The 24,658-nt window shown below is 36.0% G+C and overlaps 3 protein-coding genes across 6 annotated transcripts; all 3 read right to left on the bottom strand.

Annotated features, from left to right (window-relative positions):
- Positions 1-317: 317 nt before the first annotated feature.
- Positions 318-4,903, bottom strand: LOC110809265 (mechanosensitive ion channel protein 10). Of its 4 annotated transcripts, XM_022035032.2 has the most exons (8): positions 4,627-4,902; positions 4,479-4,525; positions 2,737-4,200; positions 2,519-2,639; positions 1,624-1,917; positions 1,342-1,544; positions 808-1,100; positions 318-723 (listed from the first exon to the last, which is right to left on the bottom strand). In XM_022035032.2, exons 3-7 carry the CDS (start codon positions 4,179-4,181, stop codon positions 830-832), a joined length of 2,334 nt encoding a protein of 777 aa, XP_021890724.1. In that variant the 5' UTR covers positions 4,182-4,200; positions 4,479-4,525; positions 4,627-4,902; the 3' UTR covers positions 318-723; positions 808-829. The 4 variants fall into 4 exon arrangements, with proteins under 4 accessions (XP_021890724.1, XP_021890725.1, XP_021890723.1 ...); XM_022035033.2 differs by having other exon boundaries at positions 318-707; positions 4,479-4,903; XM_022035031.2 differs by having other exon boundaries at positions 4,479-4,902.
- Positions 4,904-15,818: 10,915 nt separating this feature from the next.
- LOC110809272 (serine/threonine-protein kinase VIK-like) lies at positions 15,819-17,338 on the bottom strand. The gene is made up of 3 exons (XM_088207843.1): positions 16,993-17,338; positions 16,552-16,815; positions 15,819-16,433 (listed from the first exon to the last, which is right to left on the bottom strand). The coding sequence occupies exons 1-3, from the start codon at positions 17,116-17,118 to the stop codon at positions 15,819-15,821; spliced, it is 1,005 nt and encodes a 334-aa protein (XP_088063969.1). The 5' UTR covers positions 17,119-17,338.
- A 4,396-nt stretch (positions 17,339-21,734) lies between these two features.
- LOC110809264 (protein BIG GRAIN 1-like A) lies at positions 21,735-23,977 on the bottom strand. The gene has a single exon (XM_022035030.2). The coding sequence runs from the start codon at positions 23,542-23,544 to the stop codon at positions 22,174-22,176; it is 1,371 nt and encodes a 456-aa protein (XP_021890722.1). The 5' UTR covers positions 23,545-23,977; the 3' UTR covers positions 21,735-22,173.
- Between the last annotated feature and the right edge of the window lie 681 nt (positions 23,978-24,658).

Here is a 24,658-nt window from a genome sequence, read left to right as displayed (position 1 = left end):
TTATTTTCATCTATTTATTAAAAATCTTTTAATCAATTTTTTGGGCTTAAACTAATTTCTAACTATTCAACTGTGTGATAAACAATTATCTTCTTAATCTACACTTGATTAAACTCTTTAATTAGTTTACCATTTTAGAATATATTAACATCTAAAGTTTCTTCTTCTTAGGAAAAAGTCCAAGTAGGTCAGCTTGTCTGACTTACTAACTTCAATTATTAAACAACCAATAAGTTTGTAAATTATGCTGATTGATTTATCATAATTAGAGTCAAATCATATTTAATAACTATGTTAAAATTTATAAACAATAAATATACCACAAAAATTCATCAACAACTTTGAAACACAATATAATGCAAAAGCATAACCAAGTCCAAACCATTCACCATCCTAATACAACCCTAATAAGATATAAAGTCATAAGAGCTAACAAAATTTTCAACCTAATAGATTGAATAACTTTCGATGCTTGCTATATGACACAAGCTCAAGATACTAATAAAGTGCTAACCACGACTTAAAAGTACGGTTACGGCAACCAACTGGGTTCAGCTCATTTGGTACATTCTCTAAATAGGGTTCTTCAATTTCTCGTGTTCGATTCATTCATTTTCAAAGTTACACATAACAAAACAGCTACATCTCTACCAATCAATTCGACATTCTTTCCTTGTAGCATCTGCTGATTCTTCGCAATCCATAGGCTGAAATTGAGAATTCCTGTTATAACAAAGTAAGTGGCAATGCTCTTGTCATTTAAGTTTTCAAAGTATAAGATCAGTTAAAGAAAATGTACAAACTTACGGTTCATGATCAAAACCATTCTTCAAACACGAGCTATCTCAGCTGCTAATTCTGGTCCAATACGATTGAGATGAACTTGTTGGGGAAGGAGATAGTATTTTATACCCAGTTCCTCGAACATTTTCTTCATTTCAATCACTAGTTCTGTTCTTCGCCTGTTCTTCTCGCCCCAGTCTTGAAAATTTATTGTGTGATTACAGTACAAAGCCATCTTTAACTTGTTCACGTCCTCGATTTCCATCACCACCACGTTGTGGTTAAGTTGCCAATGTTGAGAATTTTTCTCCAAATAGCTGCTCAACAAGATAATCAAGTAGAAACTAAGAACAAAAAGTATATCTTAACATTGAGGATTAAATGCTAAAAAACGGCAAGGAAAAACCACAGCAAGCTCCACTAACGAAACAATATAGCAGAAACAATTAGTGATCAAGCATAAGGAAACTCGCTGAAATAATCAAAATAATCAGCCACCACGAATACAATCCTCTATCAAGTAAAACGAAAACAAAGAATAAGCATCTGCTAACTTACTTCCTTATTTTATCTTTTAGATCCCCAATCTTCTTCAATGGTGTTGCAAAATCAATAGAGAAGTCCACGGTATCACCCATCTCTGGGCTTCTATAGTAATTGCTGATAGGCTTCGTAGCTAAAACCGTATTTGGATAGAATACCTTCTCATTATTAAGCTTCAGGAATACTGTTGTTAAGATATTCATTTCTTCAACCAACAACTGCCAAATACCATGTAAAAACCCTGGAATAACCAAATTCTCCAATAATTATAAATAACAAGAATCATTAAGAAGTTACCTGGATGCCATCAACAACACAACGATCACCAACATCAAATGGATGCATCACAAATACAAATATAATAGCTTCAAAAATGGTCTTGCAGGTGTTTCCAAATATGAAAGCCACCACCACTAGCTGCGATGAGAGGAACAAAATCACCTTCGTTGTTGCAATTTCCATCAGAAGAAGCCATATAATAATGGTCACAACAATCAGAATCCCTGAAACAAGTTTGTTCAACTGCTTTACAGCTGTTTTGGTGTCATTTAAAGCATGTGCTAATGCTTTGCGGCCTTTGTAAACTTTCACCTGTACAAGGCAAACAAATCAAGAGTAAAATGGAAGTTAGTTTGCTATTGCAGCTGGTTGTTTGGAACAACTACTCACTGCATTCTCTATTGCATAATCCACCCATATAGCAGTACATATATTGATCACATTGCAGATGGTCGTCCTTTTCATATTTTTCAGATTAAACCCATAATCAAATCTCCAAAAGTATATATTGATGAATACTATTAGAAGCATTTCAAGTAAAACAGATGCTGTTTGCCTAGTATTGAAATTTAAGAAATCTATGCACACAGAACTGAGATTTCTTTTTCCTGCATGTGTTGTCAAGACTTAAAAGACTTTACAATAGAAGTATGCAAGTTATTACAGCTGCAGAGAGGTAAACTATTATAATCTCCTCCAAATCGTTTGAACATCATTATAAGTTTCCCAAAGGTAGAACAGAATGGAAAATCTTTCCTAGTTGTCCAGTTGCATTGTCATGTCAAAACCTAAAACTTATAAGTAAACTATTATATTCTCTTTCTGCAAAATTTGCCATTTCTGCAAAATTATGGATGCAGAAAAATTTTAGCGAGGAGAAGTGGGGGTTGGAAGGAAAAGGATAGAATCTCACCACCCAATCTGTCAGAGATTTCCTGTCTATTTGTCCAGTCTCTGATACTGTAAAGGATGGAAATACAAGATCCACCTCCTCCTTAATCATGAATCTCAGCAGGTCATCCTCATCAATATATCTGTCAGTAAAAAGAAAAAGTTTATAAGCAGAGAAGTTAGAAAAGGAAGGAAAGAGAATAAATCAGGAGCATCACAAAAGAGTTGATCTTTTCTAACCGCCCATTATGAGAAACATTCTTGAAAATGTAGTATGCAGCAGCAATTGCTTCCATCTCACTGGTGATCTCTTTATCCGTTTGCTCACCACCATCACCAACAGCACTTTCATCCAATGCATTAGATATTGTAGACAGCCCTGAAGTTCTCACTGCCTCAACCAATGTCCTCATTGTCCAAGCTGAAACCTTTTCTTGCTTCAACTTGTGAACCGTTGCCATATCAATGAACTTCTTATCTTTCTCCTCCTTGCCTTTCTTTGTACTTCTGATGCTCAACTGTCCAGTGCTTTCTGATCTATGAACCCTCTCAGCCTCCTCCATGAGGGGAGGTCCAGAGAGGATCTGCAGAACATATTGATGGAAGACTGATTCCTGAATTCTATCAAAGAAGTTGTTGACATTGAAACTGGAAGCCAAGATCTTTAGCAATAAAGTTTTCACCAGCCACAAGAATGCCCCAATGAGGAGAGAAATAAGAGTCCGAGTCACACAGTTTAGAAACATCATGGCAGTATCCGACCGTTTTACTCCATGTTTGAACAACAAAACCCATGTGATAAGAATCAAACTCAACCAAATAAAAACCTGAACACTCTTCTTTAAACCATGAACAAAATAAAGTACCTTCTTTTGCAACAAAAAGTTTTTCTCAATCAAGAACACAACAAAGTGCATAAACCAATTGGTAAGTAGCATGCCAGAGAATATTACCATCACAAGCACACACCATTTCCAAATCTCCAAACCCCAAATAACAAACTTCTCCAACGTATTGACGGTTAAACTAGCGGCAAGAAGCCCTACCAAGCAAGCAAATAAAACTAACTCTATTGAAAGTTTAGCACTCACTCTCCCACGCTTCTCTTTATTCCGTTTAACCTTCTTGTAAATCTCCTCATCGTCATTCTCATCCTCCCCAGGATGTGGCACAAGAGGAGTTTTGGGGGTCATTGAATTCGTCCTAATACTTCTCCCAGAAATGTTATTTGGGGAGCCCCTATCAAAAGAATGCCTAGAAGGTGAATTTGCCCCTATCTGTTCTCTTAGACTTAAAATGTCATCTTCATCAAGCGTATTGGGATCAACAGCATAAGATTGTTCTACAAATCTTGACTTGGGTTTTGAGTGTAAAGACCTTGCAAGTGATTTTCTTCGAGTAAGGGTTTCATTTCTAGTGGGGATTTTGGGTGGCTTGTTTGAGCTTGGACTGAACCTTGCAATCTCTGGAGAAGAACAGCTAATCAGCATAGATTCTCCTGCTGCCGTGGGCAAGCAATCCTCTCTGCTCTCTCCAGGACCTAAACATTCAGAAGAAGAGACTTTTGGGTCTTGAGCTTTTCCTTCGCCTGAAACTGTTATCACCACTTCTCCATTACCGCTTTTTCTCTCCACCACGTTTATTGCTTTTTCTCTTTGAGCATTGGAACTGGGTTTAGCATCCATCAAACCCTGAAGCTGGAATCTGGAAAGGAACCAACTTTAAAGTTTAAAGATGTAAATCTCTACACCCGCAACCAAAACTTAGAAAGTTGAAATAAAATGACCATCTTAAGACGATGAAGTAACTTTATATAAACATATAAAAATAAATTATTCACCTATAATCGCAGGAAAAAAAAAGTTATTTTTCCCACTTAAAGCAACTACTTCAGCGCCAAAAAAAAAAGATTCTATAGAAGGCATTAAAGACGAAGAAGAAGGAAGAAAGAAGGAAAGAAAAGATGAGCCGAGTGAACTTACCCAGAAATTTATAGTAGTTGAGCAAACCAAGAATCGCAAGAGAAGAGCTGTCATAAACAAAGGACAAGCAACAGTCGGGAGTTAGAGGCAAAGAATGTCTGAAAAGGGAGGAGAAGAAAAAAAATGGTGAAAGTTTTATCGTTTGGACATTTGAGAGCGTTCATAAAAGTTCTGTAGACACAGAAAACTAGAGGCCGCACAAGTTGACAAAATGGCGATGGAAAGAGCAGAAGAAGAGTGTCCTGTTGATTTTGAGACAGAGCACACACTTACATATGAAATGTGTATAGATTAATAATATTTACATATAGAATTGCTCCTTGTTCAAGGAAATTGGAAAATGGAAAAAAAAAAGATATGGAGGTGGGGGTAGGCGCTGTTTCCGATTTCTGGTTCTTGAACAGAAAAACCAGTTTGTATAGAAGCATGGAACAAAAGGGTTGACAGAGGGTAATTCTTGAATATTAAATTATGCTAAAAAAGAAGTTTATGTTCATCAAATTTACAGTAAATAATAAATGTTTGATAAAGTTTTTTGATCCATCGTACCAATTCAATTCAATTCAATTGTGGGGTAGCTTAAATTTTGATTGAATGAATTGATCAATCAAACTGTCACAAAAAGAATTTAAATTGAGGAATAATAAAATTACCAAATGTCTGAGGATTACAAATTAATCAAAATTAATCTGAATTATTTACTCATTAAATTTAATTTATGTTAAGTCCTAAATGACAAGCATAAAATACCAAAATCTAAAAGAAAAGAAAGCGAAACAATTATTAAAAGTTCATGGGCCATAAATTGGCCTACAATTTCAATGTGTGTTTGAAGTTTTAAATAGACTTTTGTTTATTTTTCTTTGAGAGTAGATTTCTATACATTATTTATTTTCCCTTTGTTCTTAATTTATGTCATCTTATTTTTTTAAATATATAAACTATGACATTGCTTTGTGGATTCAGAATATCTGTAATTTTCAAGTTGGAATATGTAATTTAAAATTTCTTGATTTTTTTAACTTCTTATTTGGGTATATAATGCTTTTAATCCAATTTGATCTATGAAGTTGTTCTTATTCTTAAAGAAAAAAAAAAAGACTCTTTTTCTTTGTATTTTTTTTTTAAAATAGAATTGTTTATATGTGTAATACCCTAAATTAATTTTTAATATAATTTAGGATTTATTTATAAATATAATTTCTTAATTTTTTAATATTTTAAATTTAATCCAAAGTAAAAATAAAGTAAAATTGATGGAGGATTAAATTGAAAATAATTTTGAGAAAAAAGGTGAAATTTTGGATTTTGTGGCTATTTTTAAAAGAAAAATCGAAAATCGGGAATCAAAATATAATTTAGAGAAGTTTTGCCACGCAGGATGCCCGGTCAGCAGCTCTGAAGAACGAGGACGCGCCGCGTGGCAGCGGATGCTGACATGGTGCCACGTGGGCAATCCACTTGCCCGCAATCGAACGGCTCAGATCCGTTCCCGCGCGCACGAATGGCCCAGATGCGTTTCCTCCCCAAACGTGATCGAACGGCCAGATTTGAACGCGATCGGACAGTACATATTAGATCGCGATGAACGACCCACATTTACTCACTATTTAATCATGATTGGACGGTGCAGATCAAACGCGATGGACGGTCTAGATCAAAAGCAGATGAATATAAATAACCTCCATCCACACCAAACTCTAACCTTAGTCGCCAGACCCCCTCGCCGGAGAAGAAGACCCAGCCGCTAGGAAGCAGACCGCCACCATCCGTCGCCGTGCCAGAGCCCTTTTCGACAGCCAAAAGAGGTAAAAAAAAATTTTTTTGCTCTGAATTCGATTTTAAACACACCCATAACCAAATCGGAGCAAAAAGACCGGCTGATTGGCTGAAAAATGTGGGCAAAGCCTGGCAGCGCTGCCGCGGAGAATTTCACAAAACACCTCCGATGAGGCCCTTCTTGATTCCCGTTCTGCGTAATATTTTTCCCGTTGTGATCACCGTTTCCTTCCCTACAGGTTGACCGAAGCAAAACACCCAACCGCAACGTGAGTCGGAGGAGCCATCGCACACGAGAGTCCCGCCGCCAGTGAGTTTCAGTTTTTTGTATTTTTTTTGGGCCAACCGAGGCCCTTTAACATGTTTTCTCGCAGGGATTGATGCGAAATCGGTCGAAAACAGTCGACTCGGGGCGGACTGCTGTCGCGAACGGTGGCACCATTGCCAGAACACGGCGAAGCCACTGTGTCGGAATCCCAATATTAGCCAAAATGGGCCCTGAGACTGATTTAGGGTTTGTTTGGGACATTTGTAGGTACTTATAGCACGTTTCTATTCCTGAAGAAAAATTCAGGAAACTCGGAAACTGCTAGTGGATGCAGTCAATAGTTTAGTCTTTCGGGCATCAAATTGAGTAAGAATCCCTCACTCTATTCTCTATTATAGAACTGAAGTTTAATTAACAATAAATATGATATTTTATACAATTTAGTAAATGTTCATGATTAATTACGGATTGCTAATGGAGCCAGAACCGGAAACTATTCTCTGTTGATTTCTGTTGATTGTTTTTACAGTTTAAATGTATGATAGTACCTTATTGATTTATTTTATAGTATTGAATGCATGTATTGTTGTTTTACGTGTTTATGATTGAATTTAAAAAATGGAGGTTAAAGGTAAACAACAAACTTGTGTGATTAAGTGATTAGATGAAACGGCAGCCTTACTGGACATCTTGGGAGATAGTGGACGGACCAGGTACACAGGGAACCCTACCATGAACGTGTCTCATACCGGACGGGTATGGAGACTTGGTAACTTGACACTTATACCGGACGGGGTATGAAGACGACCCACTTCACCCTTATACCAGATGAGGTATTGAGGTTTGATAATTTGGTGCTCATACTGGACGGGGTATGGGAATGACCCGTAATTGAGAATGTTAAAGAAAAAGGTTCACGCGTAGTGGGGACATCCCTATGAACTCCCATAGATACCAACAGACTGGTTGAAAAAGGGGCAATTATTGTTTGATGATTCGAATGTGAAAGTATAATATGTATTATGTTGCCAATTATATATAGAATCATAATGTTATAATTTTCTATAGGTTGTTTTCTATAAATCTCACAACAGTAAGCGGACGGTAAATAATTTTATTATTGATAAATGAATTTGTTTAATTTAGTGCTCCATTAGTTGTTTTTATTTTCTATCAACTTTTATTTATGTGTCGGTGATATAGTATAATATTCTTACTGGACTAGTGTAGCTCATACATTATTTAACTATTTCAGATTAAGAAGATCAGGATCCAGAGCCCGATCTGTAAGAGGATTGCGAGTAGAACGCTAGTTTTTTTTTTATTTTTCATTCATTTCCTTATTTCTTTGTATTTCTTTCAAAATTGTAAATTCTGGAACACTAATTGATACTTTAAGTTATTGTGTAAGGAATATAAATCTTGAATATTTATTTTGCTTCCGTACTTTAATTACTATTTATTTCTTTTGAATATTTTCGGAGTCGTTACAATTAGTATCAGAACCGCATTTCTCAGACCCATTCCTTATATAAAACCCTTAGAAAACACCGAAAATAATGAATTGTCACTCAACATTTTCTTGTGAAATGCAGGTGCAGATAGATGAGGAGAGAAAGACCCCCACTAAACCGAGCAGCCCGAGAGGGTTCGCTTAGAGAGGATGTTGACCGGTTATTTTAGATGGTGGAAAGACTTATTGCTGCCCAGCAAGCCCGGGAGGAAAGGAGGGAGCTACCTGACCCTCCCCCGTTGTCACAGGTTAAGCCACCTCTACAGCGGGAAGATCCCGAGCCACCCCGATATGACCTTACTCCTCCACAGTACCACCCGGTACTACCACAGTATGATTTGGTGCCCTAGCCACTACATCACTCGGCACCACCACAGTACAATCCGGTGCCTCCACCGTATCATTAAGTACCACTGTAGAGCCATCCAGTTCATCCTCAACCCAGCCCAGCCCCTTATCCATGGGACCCAGCTCCTCTCATGATGGACCCAGACTACATAGAAAGGTATAAAAGACTAAATCATTCTACTTTTACAAGGGGATTCTCCTTTGAAGAGGTCGAGTTCTGGTTATCTGAGACAGAGAAGGCCTTCAAGACCCTTTAGGTGATCCTTGAACGGAAGGTCATCCTTGCTACCTACATGCTAATGGGAGAAGCAAACCATTGGTGGCAACTCAAACAGGCCACCCCACCATTTCCAGTCACTTAGGAATAGTTCCTGACAGCCTTTCATGCAGAGTACCTCCTAGAGCATCTCCGATATCTGAAGGAGATGGAGTTTGCACACTTGGTCCAGGGGGACATGACTGTATCAGAATATGCTTGTAAGTTCTTAGAATTAGGTCGATATTCTCATGAGAGCATGATGGATGAAGGTAGGAAAACTAGAAGGTTCGAGTGGGGTCTCCATCCTGAGATCAGACAACAGTTGTTTGTGCTCGAGCTCAGTACTTATTCGGCTGTTCTGGCCAAGACACAGTTAGCGGAGAGGAGCCTTCGCACCTTTCCTCAAGTAGTAGGGAACCTCAGGCCCTCAGCTCCACACCACAGACCAGCACCTACTGCACTTGTTCAACAGAACAAGAGACCTAGGCCGATGACTCAGGCTCCCCCTCATATTCCAGCATCAGGACGCGGCAAGATTTGTCAGCATTGTGGCAAGGATCATAGGGACTGACCCTGCAATCGCCTCAACAACCCCTGCCGCATATATGGTAGTGCCCAACATTATGCAAGGGAGTGCTCGGGGAATCAGAACCAGGCCAGACCTCCTATCCAGGGTAGGGCTTACAATCTCACTCAGTAGGATGCAGAAGCCAACCCGAACGTGGTACATGGTATGTACACTATATGTAATCATCTTGCTCATATTTTGATTGATACTGGTGCATTGCATTCATTTGTTTCACATATTTTTGCATCAAAATTCGATGTATCACCTGAAAAACTTGATTCTGTGTTGTTTGTGTCTACTCCTGGGAGTAGGACACTACTAGGGGAGATTGTATACAGGTCTTGTGTCATAGATATAGTAGATAGAAAATTGAGTGTGGACCTAATAAAAATTGACACGGGGGACTTTGATGTAATTTTAGGAATGAATTAGCTAGCAGCGTATCACACCACTGGAGATTGTTTTAGCAAGAAAGTTGTATTGAACTCTCCTAATGAGGAGTCATTTACAAATTAATGAAATCACTTAATATTTGTTCCCATATGACAAATTTTCTTATTATCAAGTACTTTAACTCAGTTGTTTTATCTAACTAGGCAAATCCAAGAAAAAAATTTGTATTCAAGAGATTCTGGTAGTCTGAGACTTTTCATATATGTTTCCGGATGAACTACCTAGACTACCAGTGGATAGGGAAGTCGAATTCACCATAGACCTTAAGCCAGACACCCAGCTTATTTCGGTGGCTCCTTACCGCATGAGCGGAGTTGAGATGGAGGAACTTAGAAAACAGATCACAGAATTGTAGGACAGTGGATTCATCCGCCATAGTGTGTCCCTTTGGGTTGCCGGAGTCACATTTGTAAGAAAGAGAGATGAGACGTTGAGGTTATGTATTGATTACAGAGGTATGAACAGAGTCACGATCAAGAAGAAGTATCTTTTTCCTAGGATCGATGACCTCTTTGATTAGTTGCAAGGTGCTCAGGTTTTCTCCAAGCTAGACTTGCGTTCAGGTTACTATCATGTAAAAATCAGTGTAGAAGACATTCCCAAAATTGTCTTTCGAATCATGTACGGACACTATGAGTTCCTGATTATGCCATTTACACTATCTAACACCCCAACTATTTTTATGGACTTGATGAACAGAGTTTTTAGACAATTCCTAGATCAGTTTGTCATTGTGTTTATCGATGATATCTTGGTCTATTCAAAGAGTAGAGAGGAACACGCTCACCATCTGACTCAGACTTTGTGGGTTCTTAGGGAGAATAAGCTATATGCAAAGTTGAGTAAGTGTGGGTTCTGCCTTGAGCAGACTACCTTTTTAGGACACATTATATCAAAGGATGGAGTGTCAGTGAACCTCGAAAAAATTAAAGCAGTGCTCGGATGGGAAAACTTGACATCGGTTAAGGAGATTCGTAGCTTTTCGGGGATGACAGGGTATTACTGTAGATTTGTAGAAGAGTTTTCTAGTGTAGCTGCTCCTCTGACTCGGGTCACAAAGAAGAATGTCAAGTTTAAGTGAGACGAGTACTGTGAAAGAAGTTTTTTATAATTAAAGAAGCGGCTGTCTAATGCACCTGTGTTGGCCTTGCCGAGTGGATCGGGTGGATATACAGTTTATGGTGATACCTCCTACTTGGGTTTAGGTTGTGTTTTGATACAGCATTGGAAGGTCATAGCCTATAGGTCCAGACAGTTGAAGAGTCATGAGAGAAACTATCTCACCCATGACTTAGAGCTTGCTGCAATCATTCACTCCTTAAAGACTTGGCGCCATTATTTGTATGGGGAGACTTTTCAGATCTATACCAATCACAAGAGTTTAAAACACATATTCACTCAAAAGGATCTCAATATGCGTTAAAGAAGGTGGATAGAACTCCTCAAGGACTATGATTGTGACATCTTATATCACCCGGGTAAGGGCAACGTGGTAGCCGACGTACTCAGCAGAAAAAATGTAAGTACATTAGCCCATTTGATGGTTTTAGAATACAGGCATATAGGGGCCGCATAACAGGTATAGCTTCAGGACCTGAAAAAAGTCACATGTTTGGGCCACTTGACCGTTCAGCCTGAGTTAATATAGAGAATAAGGGAAGCTCAGCCCGTCGATCATTCCCTAACAGCCCTCAAGAAAGATGCAGAACAAGGAGTTAACTCAGAATTCTGAATCTCTGCCAATGGGTTACTCAGATTCCAGGATAGAGTGTGTGTTCCGGGTGACAGTGTGTTAAAAAGAGATATTATGACAGAGGTCCATATCTCAAAATTTGTCATATATCCCGAAAGCACCAAGATGTACCAAAGTATGCGACCTTCATTTTGGTAGAACGGGATGAAAAGAGATATTGTTGACTTTGTTTCTAAATGTTTGGTACGTCAGCAGGTCAAGGCATAGTACCAATGCCCAGGTGGGCTACTTCAGCCATTACCAATTTAAGAGTGAAAGTGGGAACACATTATCATGGACTTCATGACAGGACTACCTAAGGCACGCTCAGGACATGATATCATCTAGGTAATTGTTGACCGGCTTACCAAGTCCTTCCACTTCTTGGCCATCAGGATAACTGATCCCTTGGAAAAGTTGGCAAGAATATATATCCAGAAAATAGTCATATTACATGGAGTGCTAGTGACAGTAGTGTCCGATAGGGACCCCAGGTTCACTTCTCGGTTTTGGTCTAGCCTTCAGCAAGCCATGAGGACAAAACTATCTCTTAGTACAATATTTCACCCTCAGATCGATGGGCAGTCAGAAAGAACAATCCGCACATTTAAAGATATGCTCCGAGCTTGTGTTCTTGACTTCGTGGGCTATTAGGATGACCATCTACCCCTAATAGAATTTGCCTACAATAATAGCTACTAAGTAAGTATTGACATGACCTCGTATGAGGCATTATATGGCCACCCATGTAGATCGCCGATATGTTGGGAAGAAGCGGGTGATAGAAAACCGTTCGGCTCGGATCTCGTAGAGGAGACTACAGCCAAAATAGTTAAGATCAGAAAGAATATTCATACGGCTCAGAGCAGACAGAAGAGTTATGCGGACACCCGAAGGAGGGATTTGGAATTTGAGGAAGGCGATCAGGTATTCCTTAAAATCACTCATTTTAAGAGAATCAGTAGGTTCGATAATAGGGAAAAACTGAATTCTTGATTTATTAGACCATTTAAAATCTTAGACAAAATTGGTACCGCCGCCTATAGACTAGCACTGCCTCCAGAACTTTCCATGGTCCATAATGTGTTTCATATGTCTATGCGACGCAAGTACAACCTGGACCCCTCTCATGTCTTGGCCCACAAGTCTCTTTCACTCAAGGAGGATCTATCCTACGAAAAAGTACTGATCGACATTGTGGACCGAAAGAGTAGATTACTCCGCAACCAGAAAATTCTCTTTGTTAAGGTTCTATGGTAGAATCACATACCGAGAGAGGTCATATGAGAGATAGAATCAGACTTCAGAGTAAAATATCCCCACCTGTTTGATTGAGAATGAGAGAGACAAATTCGAGGGACCAAATTTCTTATAAGGGGGAGAGAGTTGTAATACCATAAATTAATTTTTAATGTAATTTAGGATTTATTTATAAATATAATTTCTTAATTTTTCAAATTTTTAATTTTAATTTAAATGAAGTAAAATTAATGGAGGATTAAATTAAAAATAATTTTTGGGAAAATGGGTGAAAATTTGGGTTCTGGGGGTATTTCGAAAGAAAATTCGAAAATTAGAGGTCAAAATATAATTTAGAAAAGTTTCACCATGTAGGACGCCCGGTTAGTAGCTCCGACAAACCAGAATGCACCCGTGGCAGCGGACATTGACACGGTGTCACGCGGTGATCTGCATGCTTGCGATCGAACAGCTCAGATCCGTTCCCACGCGCATGAACGACCAAATGCGTTTTTTTCCCAAACGCGATTGGAAGATTCACTTCCTATTTAATCGCAATCGGACGGTCCAGATCAAACCTAATGGACAGCTCAGATCAAAAGCTGATGGATATAAATAATCCCCATCCACACCAAACCCTAACTCTAGCCGCTAGACCCCCTCGTTGGAGAAGAAGACCCAGTCGCCGAGAAGGAGACCATCGCCACTCGCCGCCGCGATGGAGCCTTTTCTGACTGCCAAAAGAGGTAAAAAAAATTTCTTTTACTCAAAATTTAATTTTAAACACACCCATGACAAAATTGGAGCAAAAGGACCGACCGATTGACCGAAAAACGTGGGCAAAGCTTGGCGGCCCGCCGCAAGGAATTTCACAAAATGCCTCCGATGAAACCCTTCCTTATTCCTGTTTTGCATAATTTTTCCACTGTTATGATCACCGTTTCTTTCCCTACAGGTTGACCGAAGCAAAATACCTGATTTCAACGTGAGCCGGAGGAGCTGTCGCACCGGAGAGCCCCACCATCAGTGAGTTTCGATTTTTTGTATTTTTTTGGCCAACCGAGGCCCTTTAACATATTTTTTTGCAAGGATTAATTCAAAATATGCCGAAAACAGCCAACTCGGGGCGGACCTCCACCGGGGGCGGCAGTGCCATCGCTAGAGCACGGCTGAGCCACTGTGTCGGAATCCCAGAATTGGCCAAAATGGGCCCTAAAATTGATTTAGGGTTTGTTTAGGACATTTGTATGTACTTATAGCACATTTCTATTCTTGAAGAAAAATTCAGGAGACCCGAAGACCGCTAGTGGGTGCAATCAATAGTTTAGCGTTTCGGGCATCAAATTGAATAAGAATCTCTCACCATATTCTCTGTTATAGAATTGAAGTCTAATTAACAATAAATACGATATTTTGTACAATTTAGTAAATGTTCATGATTAATTACGGATTGTTAATGGAGGCAGAACCGAAAGCTATTCTCTGTTGATTGTTTTTATAGTTTAAATGTATGATAATGTCTTATTGATTTATTTTATAGTTTTGAATGCATGTATTGTTGTTTTACATATTTACAGTTGAATTAAAAAAATGGAGGTTAAAGATAAACATAAAACTTATGTGATTAGGTGACTGAATGAAACCGCAGCCTTACTGGACATCCTGAGCGATGGTGGACGGACCGGGTGCACAGGGAACCCTACCGTGAACATGTCTCATACCGGACGAGTATGGAAACTTGGTAACTTGGCACTTATACCGGACAGAGTATGGGGATGACCCGCTTCACCCTCATATCAGACGAGGTATTGAGGTTTGATAATTTGGCGCTCATACCGGACGAGGTATGAGGACGGCTCGTAATTAAGAGTGTTAAAGAAAAAAGTTCACCCGTAGCGAGGACATTCCTATGAACTCACATGAATACCAGCAAGCTAGTGGAAAATGGGGCAATTATTGTTTGATGATTCGAATATGAAAGTATAATATGTGCTATATTGCCAATTATATACGGAATCATAATATATATAAATTTGTTATTTTTTATAGATTGTTTTCTATAAATCTTACTACGGTAAGTGGACGGTAAATGAATTTGTTTAATTTAGTACTTCATTAGTTGTTTTGATTTTCTACCAAACTTCATTTCTGTGTCGGTGATATAGTGTGATATTCTTATTGGGATAGTATAGCTCATCCATTATTTAACTATTTTAGATCAAGAGCATCAAGATCCAAAGCTCGATTCGCAAGAGGGTTGCGAGTAGAATGCTAGTTTTTTTTATTTTCCATTTATTTCCTTATTTTTTGTATTTTTTTCAAAATGGTGAATTCTGTAACACTAATTGGTACTTTAAATTATTGTGTAAGAAATGTAAACGTTAAACATTTATTTTGCATCCACACTTTAGTTATCATTTATTTCATTTGAATATTTTCGGAGTCGTGACAAAAGGTATGTGTAGTATATATATATAAACTCTCTTTTTATGTCTTCCCTGTATATTTAGATTTTTTCTCATTAATAAATATAAAGTAAAGAAAACCCTAATAAGATCTTCAAATCGACCACCTCAGCCTTTCTCCTCTTTTAGATTTGTTTGAATCTTGTTTTCCTTTTATCAAAATTTTTCTTCATCAAAATCTTTTATATATACACATTAAATATGAAAAAGAACATAATTGGAAAAATATTAATTAGATGTAGATTAACAATTAATAGTAAATAGAATTCAATGGTAGTATTCAAGAATTTGTCTGAGAGTGAATGTGATGGTTGCAAAGGATGGTCTAAGGGAAGCATCTCCATCCCATGATACAAGAATCAGTTTAATCAGCTCCTTCATCATCCCCTCATCTCCATCATCCTCTGCAACTGCTGGCCGTAGTCTACCCTCCCCAACTTCCATCGCAATCTGTTTATATATATACACATGATGAATATATAGCTAGTTAAATATATAATTAGTTCACATATAACTAAAATATATATGGGATACCTGAGCAGGAGAGTAACGTGTCTCAATATAGGGATATTGGCCGGTTATAAGCTCATTAAGAATGATTCCAAAACTATACACATCACACTTTTCATTATAAGGCTCACAGCGAATCACCTCCGGCGCCATATACACGTAAGTTCCTGATCATCATGGACAGATCAAATAAACAGTTAGAAATATTATACGTGTATATATATATATATATATATATATATATATATATATATGGTGTAAGGATATATTGATATGTGGTAGCGGGGTGCATGGGAGTTGCCTGTTTCGCCGGTGAGGGCCATTTGATTATGAGACAGGAAACGGGCATGACCAAAATCAGCGAGTCTGACATGATCACCATCATCCAAGAAAATATTTGAAGGTTTTAGATCTCTGTGAATCACTTTTGGAGTTTGGTCGTGCAAATACTGCATGGCTTGAGAAATCTCCAGTGCTTTTTCTACTCTTTCTTTCAACGGAGCTTTAAATTCATTTGACGGTTTAGCTTCTGATCGTTTGCTATCAGGGCCATAAATCCAATCTTTTAGGGTTTTTCCCAGAAGCTCTGTCACCACCCACCCGTGATACGGTGGTTCCAGACATGCACCCATCATTTGTACCACAAAACGGTGTCGTTGTCTTGACAATGTCTCAACTTCCTGGGCAAAATATGCATACATACACTCGTTTCTCTCAAACAAATCGGGACGAATGCATTTTATTGCCACATCACTGCCTCTCCAAATTCCTTTATATATTTCTGCAGTACTCCCTTCCCCTATTTTTGCTTCCACTTCAATCTATTTAATTATCATTGACAATAATTATCTGGTTTAATTTCATTTACAAATATAAGCCAAGATAGAAAATAATCATTCATGAAAGAAAAAGAAAAGAGAAAAGCTAAATAATGAGTACCTCTTGTGGGTGTATGTACCATCCTTGAGCTTTGGCTTGGTGGATTTTAGATGATAATTCAGGATGTGGGTGTTGCGGCGGCGACTTTGGTGGTGGTGGTGGTGGTGAAGGTGGCTGTTGATTATGGATTATGAGATTCAGAAATCCATGATCTTCGGCTATTTGAAGACAATATCTTAAATATTCTTGAGTTCTTTCTACCTTCTTTTTGTACACCATTCGCTCTTCTTTTTGTTTTTGCAATTCTCTTTTCAATATTTCAACCTAATAATTAATCAAACAATCATATAATGATATACATATATATATCTTCCATCACTACTAACACAAATAAATTTCTTCTTTAAAAAAAAGACACAAAATACCCATAAATTATCCAACAAATATTAGATTTAATTTTGGTCTTTTTTTTTTTAAAAAAAAAAAAAAAAAAAAAAAAACCTGGTTCTGCAATTCTGACCATGGCTGGTAACTTGCTGCCGATACAACTGAATTCATGTTGCCGGTGCAGCATCCCCAAGACCATCTGCCATGGCGGGCGCCGCTACTGGCCGTTGATGATGTCATTAACTTCACCTACGAATTGCTTTGCTCTGAGAATACACTGTTTTGTGGGTGTTATTAGCTACAATCATTATTATATGTGTGTGTGTGTATATATATATGTTAGCTAATATTGCATTAGATCAGAAAGCAAATGGGAGAGAGATCAAATAGACAAGTGATTAGGATGTTGAAATAAATGAGTGTGTATATATGCCAAATTTGATTCACGGTATTGGGCGAAGTTGACAAGGTTGAAATGGATAAAATTGCCGGCTTCCCCTAAGACTATTTTCTCAAACTTCCACATTTTCTGTGCTTTGATTTCATCACCATCCAATTTATTTAATTAATTCTTACAATAGTTTAACACTTCTTCAATAATGAAGGTTCTATATAAAGACTTACGTATACACTGTATATATATATATATATATATATATATAATACTAATTCTATTCAGCCCATTACTCTTCAAAACCTGAAAATGGAAATTCATCAGCCCATTTTGTTGTTCAAGAAAGAGACCATGGCCCAGCTTGAAGAAAAACCTTTCACCCCTAAATGACATCGTTTTGAATGACGAAAATTAAAGAAGCTTCTGGAAGTTGAAGAAAAGTCCACATGCGGATTGGCCGTTGGATGACGAGAATATACAGCGACGCATAGAATAAAAAACTTAATATATATTTTCATATTTTTAATATTTTTAAAAGGAAGAATAAGAAGGTGTAACCGCTAGCAGTTAGGGTGCGTGTTCATTAGTTCACCGCCATTCACTAGCAATTAAAAAAAATGTCGTCCTAATTATTCAATTCTCCACTTCACCTACCACACGAAGGAACTCTTTTCAACTTCTAATTATTAATTAATTCAAATTACTACATAAAATAAAACAATATATTTTTCTACATATATATATATATATATCTACCTCAAAGCCTTATATATATGTATAGACATATAATAATCCTATGATCATGTTATATTTTGACCCACCATAGAAATGGGAACAGACCCATTTTTCACACACATTAATATATATATATATATATATGCGCATTTCCTTCTAGTGCATGCTCATCACGTACTGATTAACTTATAGGTTATAATTAGGTCTATATTTATGCAATGATATAATTTCCCCACGTATTCTTTATTTTATTAGTATGTAGTTAAATACTATTCTTTTGTCTAATTAGATCCATTAATTATATGTATTCTCAGTTCAACTTTGTTCTGACTCACTTCTTAATCATTATGTATGTATAAAGGTTTATTCTATTCTATATATGTACGTACGTACCTACAAATTTTCTCTATCAATATGCTCCCGAACATGCATGAAACCAGAAGGTGCATTTAATAATGTAGATACAAATAAAAAATATTAATGGTAAACTAGATTTATTGAATTCGATTTGTATCTTAAATATTCACTGATTAAGTCAATAATAAAATATTAATATATATATATATATATAATTAGAAATTAAATTTATTAAATTATTAGTTTTTTGAATGTGCATGATTTATAGTATAGTAACAACTGGAAAGAGAAGATTTTAAGAAATTGTCAATGTCCTTTTAAAAGTATAATTTAAATAAATTATTTTTTTAAGTAGAATAATCTATATATATTAAATTTGTACTAGACGGGTGAAAACTTATTAGTTAATTAAATTATTATTATTTTTTACATATCTAGGATTATGCTACACGAAATTTGTATTTGGAGTTGTCAATTTATTATTAAAATTGAACATAATCATCAAAAATATTTTTTAAATAAAGAACAAAACTATATCTTTTAAATGTTAAATTCATTTATAAAAAAAAATAAAATATAGTAAGAAATGGATCTTTTATTCTGAGTATCTGTAAAGTTCAATTTTTTCATACATCATTTGACATCTCTCGTTTACCAATTGATTGGGTAAACTCACGTTTGTCCCTTTATATTTTATACCTGTTGGTGAATTTTTTTTTTGTCCTAATTTCTTAAATAACTCAGCCTCTTGATAATGTATTTTGTTATTTTACTCAGTAGTAAGACCATACTTTTGGTTATGGAGGAGGCTATTGGTAAATGTATATACTAAATGACTACATTAAGGACTTGTGCTATTTTAGGGTTGAATCCTTTTAGGTGGTGCCTCAATATTTTTTATCATTTCCAGTGAATGATCATGAGGAATATTATTTCTTTTATTGATTTCGACCACTCATAAGCGAGCTCTAATTTTTTTTTTATTTGTCACACTCCAAAACTTGATAATGAGACGTGATTACTACTCAAATCATTTTTATTCGACGGGTCTACAAAATATATATATGCATTGCTAAAAAATTTAACATAAAATATATTATGTCATGTGATATATACAACAGTTATATATACAGAATATGAGATTAAAATTTAGAGTTTAATAAAATAAAACAAAAATATTTAGAATATGAACAAAATATACATGAACATGAACACTTTCAAAAGTTCTACAAAGTTTTACTCGTCCGGCAATGATCCTTACTCTTCTTTCTCCTATAAAAAATATCAAGATAAAATTTAATGAGTTTACCAACTAAATAAGTATTTTCGTTCTTCCAATCCCAAATAAGATTTCGTACAGAAACACACAATATGAGATAAAGGCAGTAGTAATATTTTTAATACAAAATTTATTTATTATTTTCACCATTTTCTAAATCAGAATTTACTTATTAAATACAATTGTTCAAACATTCTAATTTCACATGTTTCTGATATGATTTCTTAATTTTACTTGAATATCATTTATAACCTCGAAGTATTATCACAGACATTCAAAAGAATATATATACACTCGGAGATCATCTCTAGAATTTCACCGCACGATGTCGTTTATGTCGTCGTCGAAGAGAGACGAAATAGATCTTACAATTGCATGGATAACATACATACAAAATCTCATATTAACCACAACAGTTACTTTTGCTAGGTGATCCACACTCACAAACATCTATTTACGTCTGAACTAGGTTTTTCATAGATCATTTTAAGAAGATTGAGTACTATTGACATAAAACTTAGCTAAAGTTGATAGGGAATATACGTCAAAATATGGTACCTACCAAGAGCACATAAAATCATAAATGCTTTTAAATTTTTTATGTAGTAGTAAAGTTTGTTGTTTTATATTATAGTTCAATGTTAAGTACATTCAATCATTCGATAAAGGCTCATGGAGAATTTCTATAGTAAATGAACGATAACAGTTGATTGTTGGACCAGTTTTATGTGACAAATGGATCTTCTCAAGTTTTTTTTGCTATTTTTATGTTAAAATTATATTTAATATCCTTAAAGAGACTTTTTTATTAGAGAATTTTTTTTTTTTTTAGTTTGATTTAGGTTTTACTTGAGTTAGATAATGACTAGTTCAGTAAAATTTTTAACTTGAGTTTCTAAGTCTTCATAGTGACTAGGTTATGTGAAATGATAGTACAAAATTTCTTTTTAAACTATGGTGCTTTAGGGTCCAAAGTTAACTGATAATGCAATATGAAACTAGAATTTTAGAAATTTACTTTGAATTATTTAATTTGAACCACTTATAATAAGTTGATTTGGATGATATAAAAAGAGAACAAATCCTAGCATGTATGTGTAAGTTATCTTAGTTAATAGCTCTTTTTAATGTGAAGTCGAAGCCTTTAGATGTTATCAACATAGATAAATTAAATGACTCTTCGGTGGTGAAACATTTTCCTAAGAGTTAGGGAGGAGTGTTTGGAGGAACAAAATTGTTAATAGACTCATATCTAAAAAATGAGAGTTAAGGGAATGTTATTCAATTTGTAAGAAAATAACACATGCTTGAAAGATAAAATAAAAATTGAAATAATGCCAACTTGAATTTAACCTAACCATATAACAATTAAAATTTTAATGAACATAGCAAAAACTAAGCTAACATATTATAAATCACATTGAAATTATATTCCAAATGTTTTCAGATTAAGGTATCCAACGAACCTTAATATCGACGAATACAATTTGATATCTAAACAAAAATCGCGTGAGGGTTTCATGCGGGAGTCATGTTTGCGCGATACAAAACCTCCAATTCATGGTAGAACATAAACATGTCTTGTGCCATGAATTGAAGATATTTTAGATTAGATTTTAAAATATAATTTCTAAAATTGAAATAAAAGATCAGAAAAAAAAAAGAATTTGAAGAATTATTATGTAGTTAATTGTATAGTTCTTTCAATTAAATAAAAACAAGCACATACACTACGTCAAAAAAAATTTATCATGATGCACAATAATCAACACACAGAGAAATGAATTAAAAAGCTTGTGGAAAATGGTATCTACAAGGCAATAAATAACATGAATTTTTTACTAATATAAAGTTATATAAACTTTATTAGATTAATATACAACAAGAAAATTACACAATATAAAAATTTGATAAACAGTAATAAGCTGAATGACATAATAGCTTTTTATGCTTTAGGTTAAAACTATATAATTTTTCATGGACAAGACCCGTTGTACACATCTACCTCATTTAGTGTTATTTAATAGTTGAATTGAATGGTAATTAGAAGAGAGATGGGGTGAACCAAACACAGACATAAATTAATAAAAATTTAAAGGAAGAGTAAGTATATATATATATGTATATGTAAAGAGGAAATGAAAGTTGTACATGGCATGGGGAAGAGGCAGAGGGGTATTAGGTTAAGCAGGTGAAAAAGAGAAGGGGGCCCTTTTGCAACATCAAATCTGAAGAGAAGAGAAAGTAAAACAAAGTTTTCCACTTTCTCTATTCCCATGGCTGAAGAAGATCTGCCCCTTTCTCTTTTACCATTTTGCTTCTCATTCCCATCTAGAATCTTTCTTTTCTTTCTCTCACCTTCAATTAAAATCTTCACTTTCCCATCTCCAGATTTCTCTCCTTTTCTTTTTCCCTCTCATTTCTAATTAGATTGTTTACAGTTCAAGCTATCACTAATTTTATATGAATCTTAAAAAAACCAATATTCTATGATGAATTTTCTTTTCTATAACATTAAAAGAAAACAAAATTACAGGATCAAGCCACTAGCAATGGCACGATTAGTATCCATGTGGGTAGTTTCATACACAGGAAGTTCTTCATCATACCTGTTGTTTCCAATTACTGAAAGATGATCAAGCTCGAACAAATCCGAGCTTGAATCACTGGCTGCATCATCATCATCATAATTATCCCCAACGTTTGAGGAGATTGTCAAACTGTTCTTCTTTGAATGATGATGGTGATGGTGATGGTGATGGCGATGGTGATGATGACAATGATGGTGATGATGGTAGTCTCTCAATAACTCCCTCGCCATTTCCTCTACTTTCCTGCTCTTCTCCATCACCATTAACTTCAGCTCTTCCTCCTTCTTCCTCGACGGCGACTTGCCGATTTTCCATGAAGTTGGGACTGATAAGGACATTACTCCCGCATCGTTTTCTTCTTTATACAGACTTTTATGGCCGCAGGGTCTGCAATCCTCGTCTACAATGATGCTAACAGGGTAAAACCGAACGCTTCTTTTAACTCCATTACGCAGCTTCTCCCTTGTAGAAGGCGAGTTTTTGCTCAGGCATGACCGAGAAAAAGAAGAAGCAGAGGAACATGTTGAGATTTGACCTGATTTGCTTTGTCTGCTATGGATGGTTCTATCTACATCGCAGCTCATCATTGTTGATGGTGATGAGCTCTTTGCGGACCTTCCTGCACTGAAAAGAGAATTAATGAAGCTGGCGAGGCGGCCGCCGGGGGAAATCGGCTGCTTCACCTTCTTGAGATTACTGTAAATCTTCATAGCCCTGGATTTTGACTTGATGAAACCATCTTCTTGCTTTGGATCGTGATCGTCCAACAACTGAAACTCTCTTCGTTGATAAAACAGAGTACACTCTGTTTTCTGTGAGCGAGGCAAGACGCTGTTTCGGATTGGCTTAGTCCCACCTCTAGATCTTGTACCGTAGATGGAATCTGTGTCGGAGGATGAGAACCCACCAGAGCTTGAATCTGATGAGATTGAAGTGGAGCTAAATAACAAGGCATCGTGATCGTGATCGTGATCGTAATGATTTTCTCTCTCGAAAATTTTCAACAGTTGGCCTCTCTGACGTGCAACAATGGATTTTTCATTCGCTTTCTCTTCCACCCATTTCTCAACCAAGCAAGCTCTACGTTTCCCAGAAACCTCTTCTTGCTTTCGTGGAATTCTACTGCTTTTGGTCGTAACTTTGCTCTGTTTCTTTTGCATTGTGTGTGGGTAAAACTTCAAGTCCTGTAAATCACTTCCACAATCATCGATTGAACGATAGATTTCATCTAGAAGACTCGAAGAGAAAGAGGGTTTCCTCCTCTCTTGTCTGTATCTATTTTCTCCGAGTGATTTCTCCCACCCGTACATGATTTCGATGTGTGTAAGAGAATTCGACAAGAACCAAAATAATGCAGAGGGAGTAATAATGAGTGGAGGAGAGAAGAAGAAAAGGGTTTGAAACAATTTCCTTTTGTGTCTGGTAATGGAGGAACAAAAAAGCTGCAGGGAAGATAGAATCAGAAGGTGCTCAAATGAAAAAACTAGGCAATACCCAGATGCTTTTCCTTGCTCACTGTACAATTGGGAAGAAGAAACAGGAGTAATTGATTTGATTCTCTTTAATTCAGAGAGAGAGAGAGAGAGAAAGAGGGTTCTGAGGAAAGTTGCAGGCTTTGAAGGTTGATTGAAGAGAAGGGGTGATGATGAGGGGCGAGATAGACATTATAAAGGTCTAGGCGCGCGTGCATATCCAATGCCAGTTTGGCAATGGGGCAATCTGCAAAATATTTTAAATGTCATGAAATCCCCATATTACCCCTGGTTTCTTCTGAAATCCCGATCCTGGTTTCTTTTGAAATCCCGATATTACCCCTGGTTTCTTTTGAAATCCCCATATTAGCCATCTTAATGTTCTTCTTCTTCTTCTTCTTCTTCTTTCAAAATTGAATTTTGAGCCGTTTGATGTATAAATGTTGGGAGATGAAGTGGGTATGCTACTGTGTGTGTATATATGGTATAGTATATCATAATCACATGCAACATTGGAAATGTTTGTGGGTCCAATATGTTGGGTGTGCTGTGCAAATTTGACACCTAACATATATGATATATTTATTATATGAAAGTTTATAGGCCACCTTCTTCTTTCATTTGTGGTTAACCTAGAACTGTTATTGGACTTTAATTAGTATATTTTATTATCTATTATTTTATTTTATTTTTATTTATTAATTATTATAAATAAAAATATTAAAGATGAACAATAAGACGGCTATTAATAACAATTAGATAATCATTTATAATAATTAAAATAGTATAATAATATGTGATAATAATAAAAGAGTTATATCGATACAATTATTTATGATTTATAATCAATTACAATTATAATATATGATATGATAAGTAAATTTTGATGAAATAATAGTTTTTATTCAATAATAATTGAACAATGTTACTTTATTTTAATTTTTATTTTACA

Source organism: Carica papaya, chromosome 7 (assembly GCF_054855325.1).
Source record: "Carica papaya isolate Zhongbai chromosome 7, ASM5485532v1, whole genome shotgun sequence".
Lineage (NCBI taxonomy): Eukaryota > Viridiplantae > Streptophyta > Magnoliopsida > Brassicales > Caricaceae > Carica > Carica papaya.
Note: the sequence above shows the minus strand (reverse complement) of the source record. Positions and strands in the feature narration are given on the sequence as shown.

Coding starts and splice junctions, on each gene's coding strand:
- LOC110809265 (XM_022035033.2), bottom strand. CDS start 4,181: ATGGATGCTAAACCCAGTTCCAATGCTCAAAGAGAAAAAGCAATAAAC. Junction 1,918..2,518: donor AATCTCTGACAGATTGGGTG/GTGAGATTCTAT, acceptor TGCCTTGTACAG/GTGAAAGTTTACAAAGGCCG. Junction 1,545..1,623: donor GTGTTGTTGATGGCATCCAG/GTAACTTCTTAA, acceptor GGTATTTGGCAG/TTGTTGGTTGAAGAAATGAA.
- LOC110809272 (XM_088207843.1), bottom strand. CDS start 17,118: ATGACATCATCAACGGCCAGTAGCGGCGCCCGCCATGGCAGATGGTCT. Junction 16,816..16,992: donor GGTCAGAATTGCAGAACCAG/GTTTTTTTTTTT, acceptor ATTAATTATTAG/GTTGAAATATTGAAAAGAGA. Junction 16,434..16,551: donor GGTACATACACCCACAAGAG/GTACTCATTATT, acceptor ATAATTAAATAG/ATTGAAGTGGAAGCAAAAAT.
- LOC110809264 (XM_022035030.2), bottom strand. CDS start 23,544: ATGTACGGGTGGGAGAAATCACTCGGAGAAAATAGATACAGACAAGAG.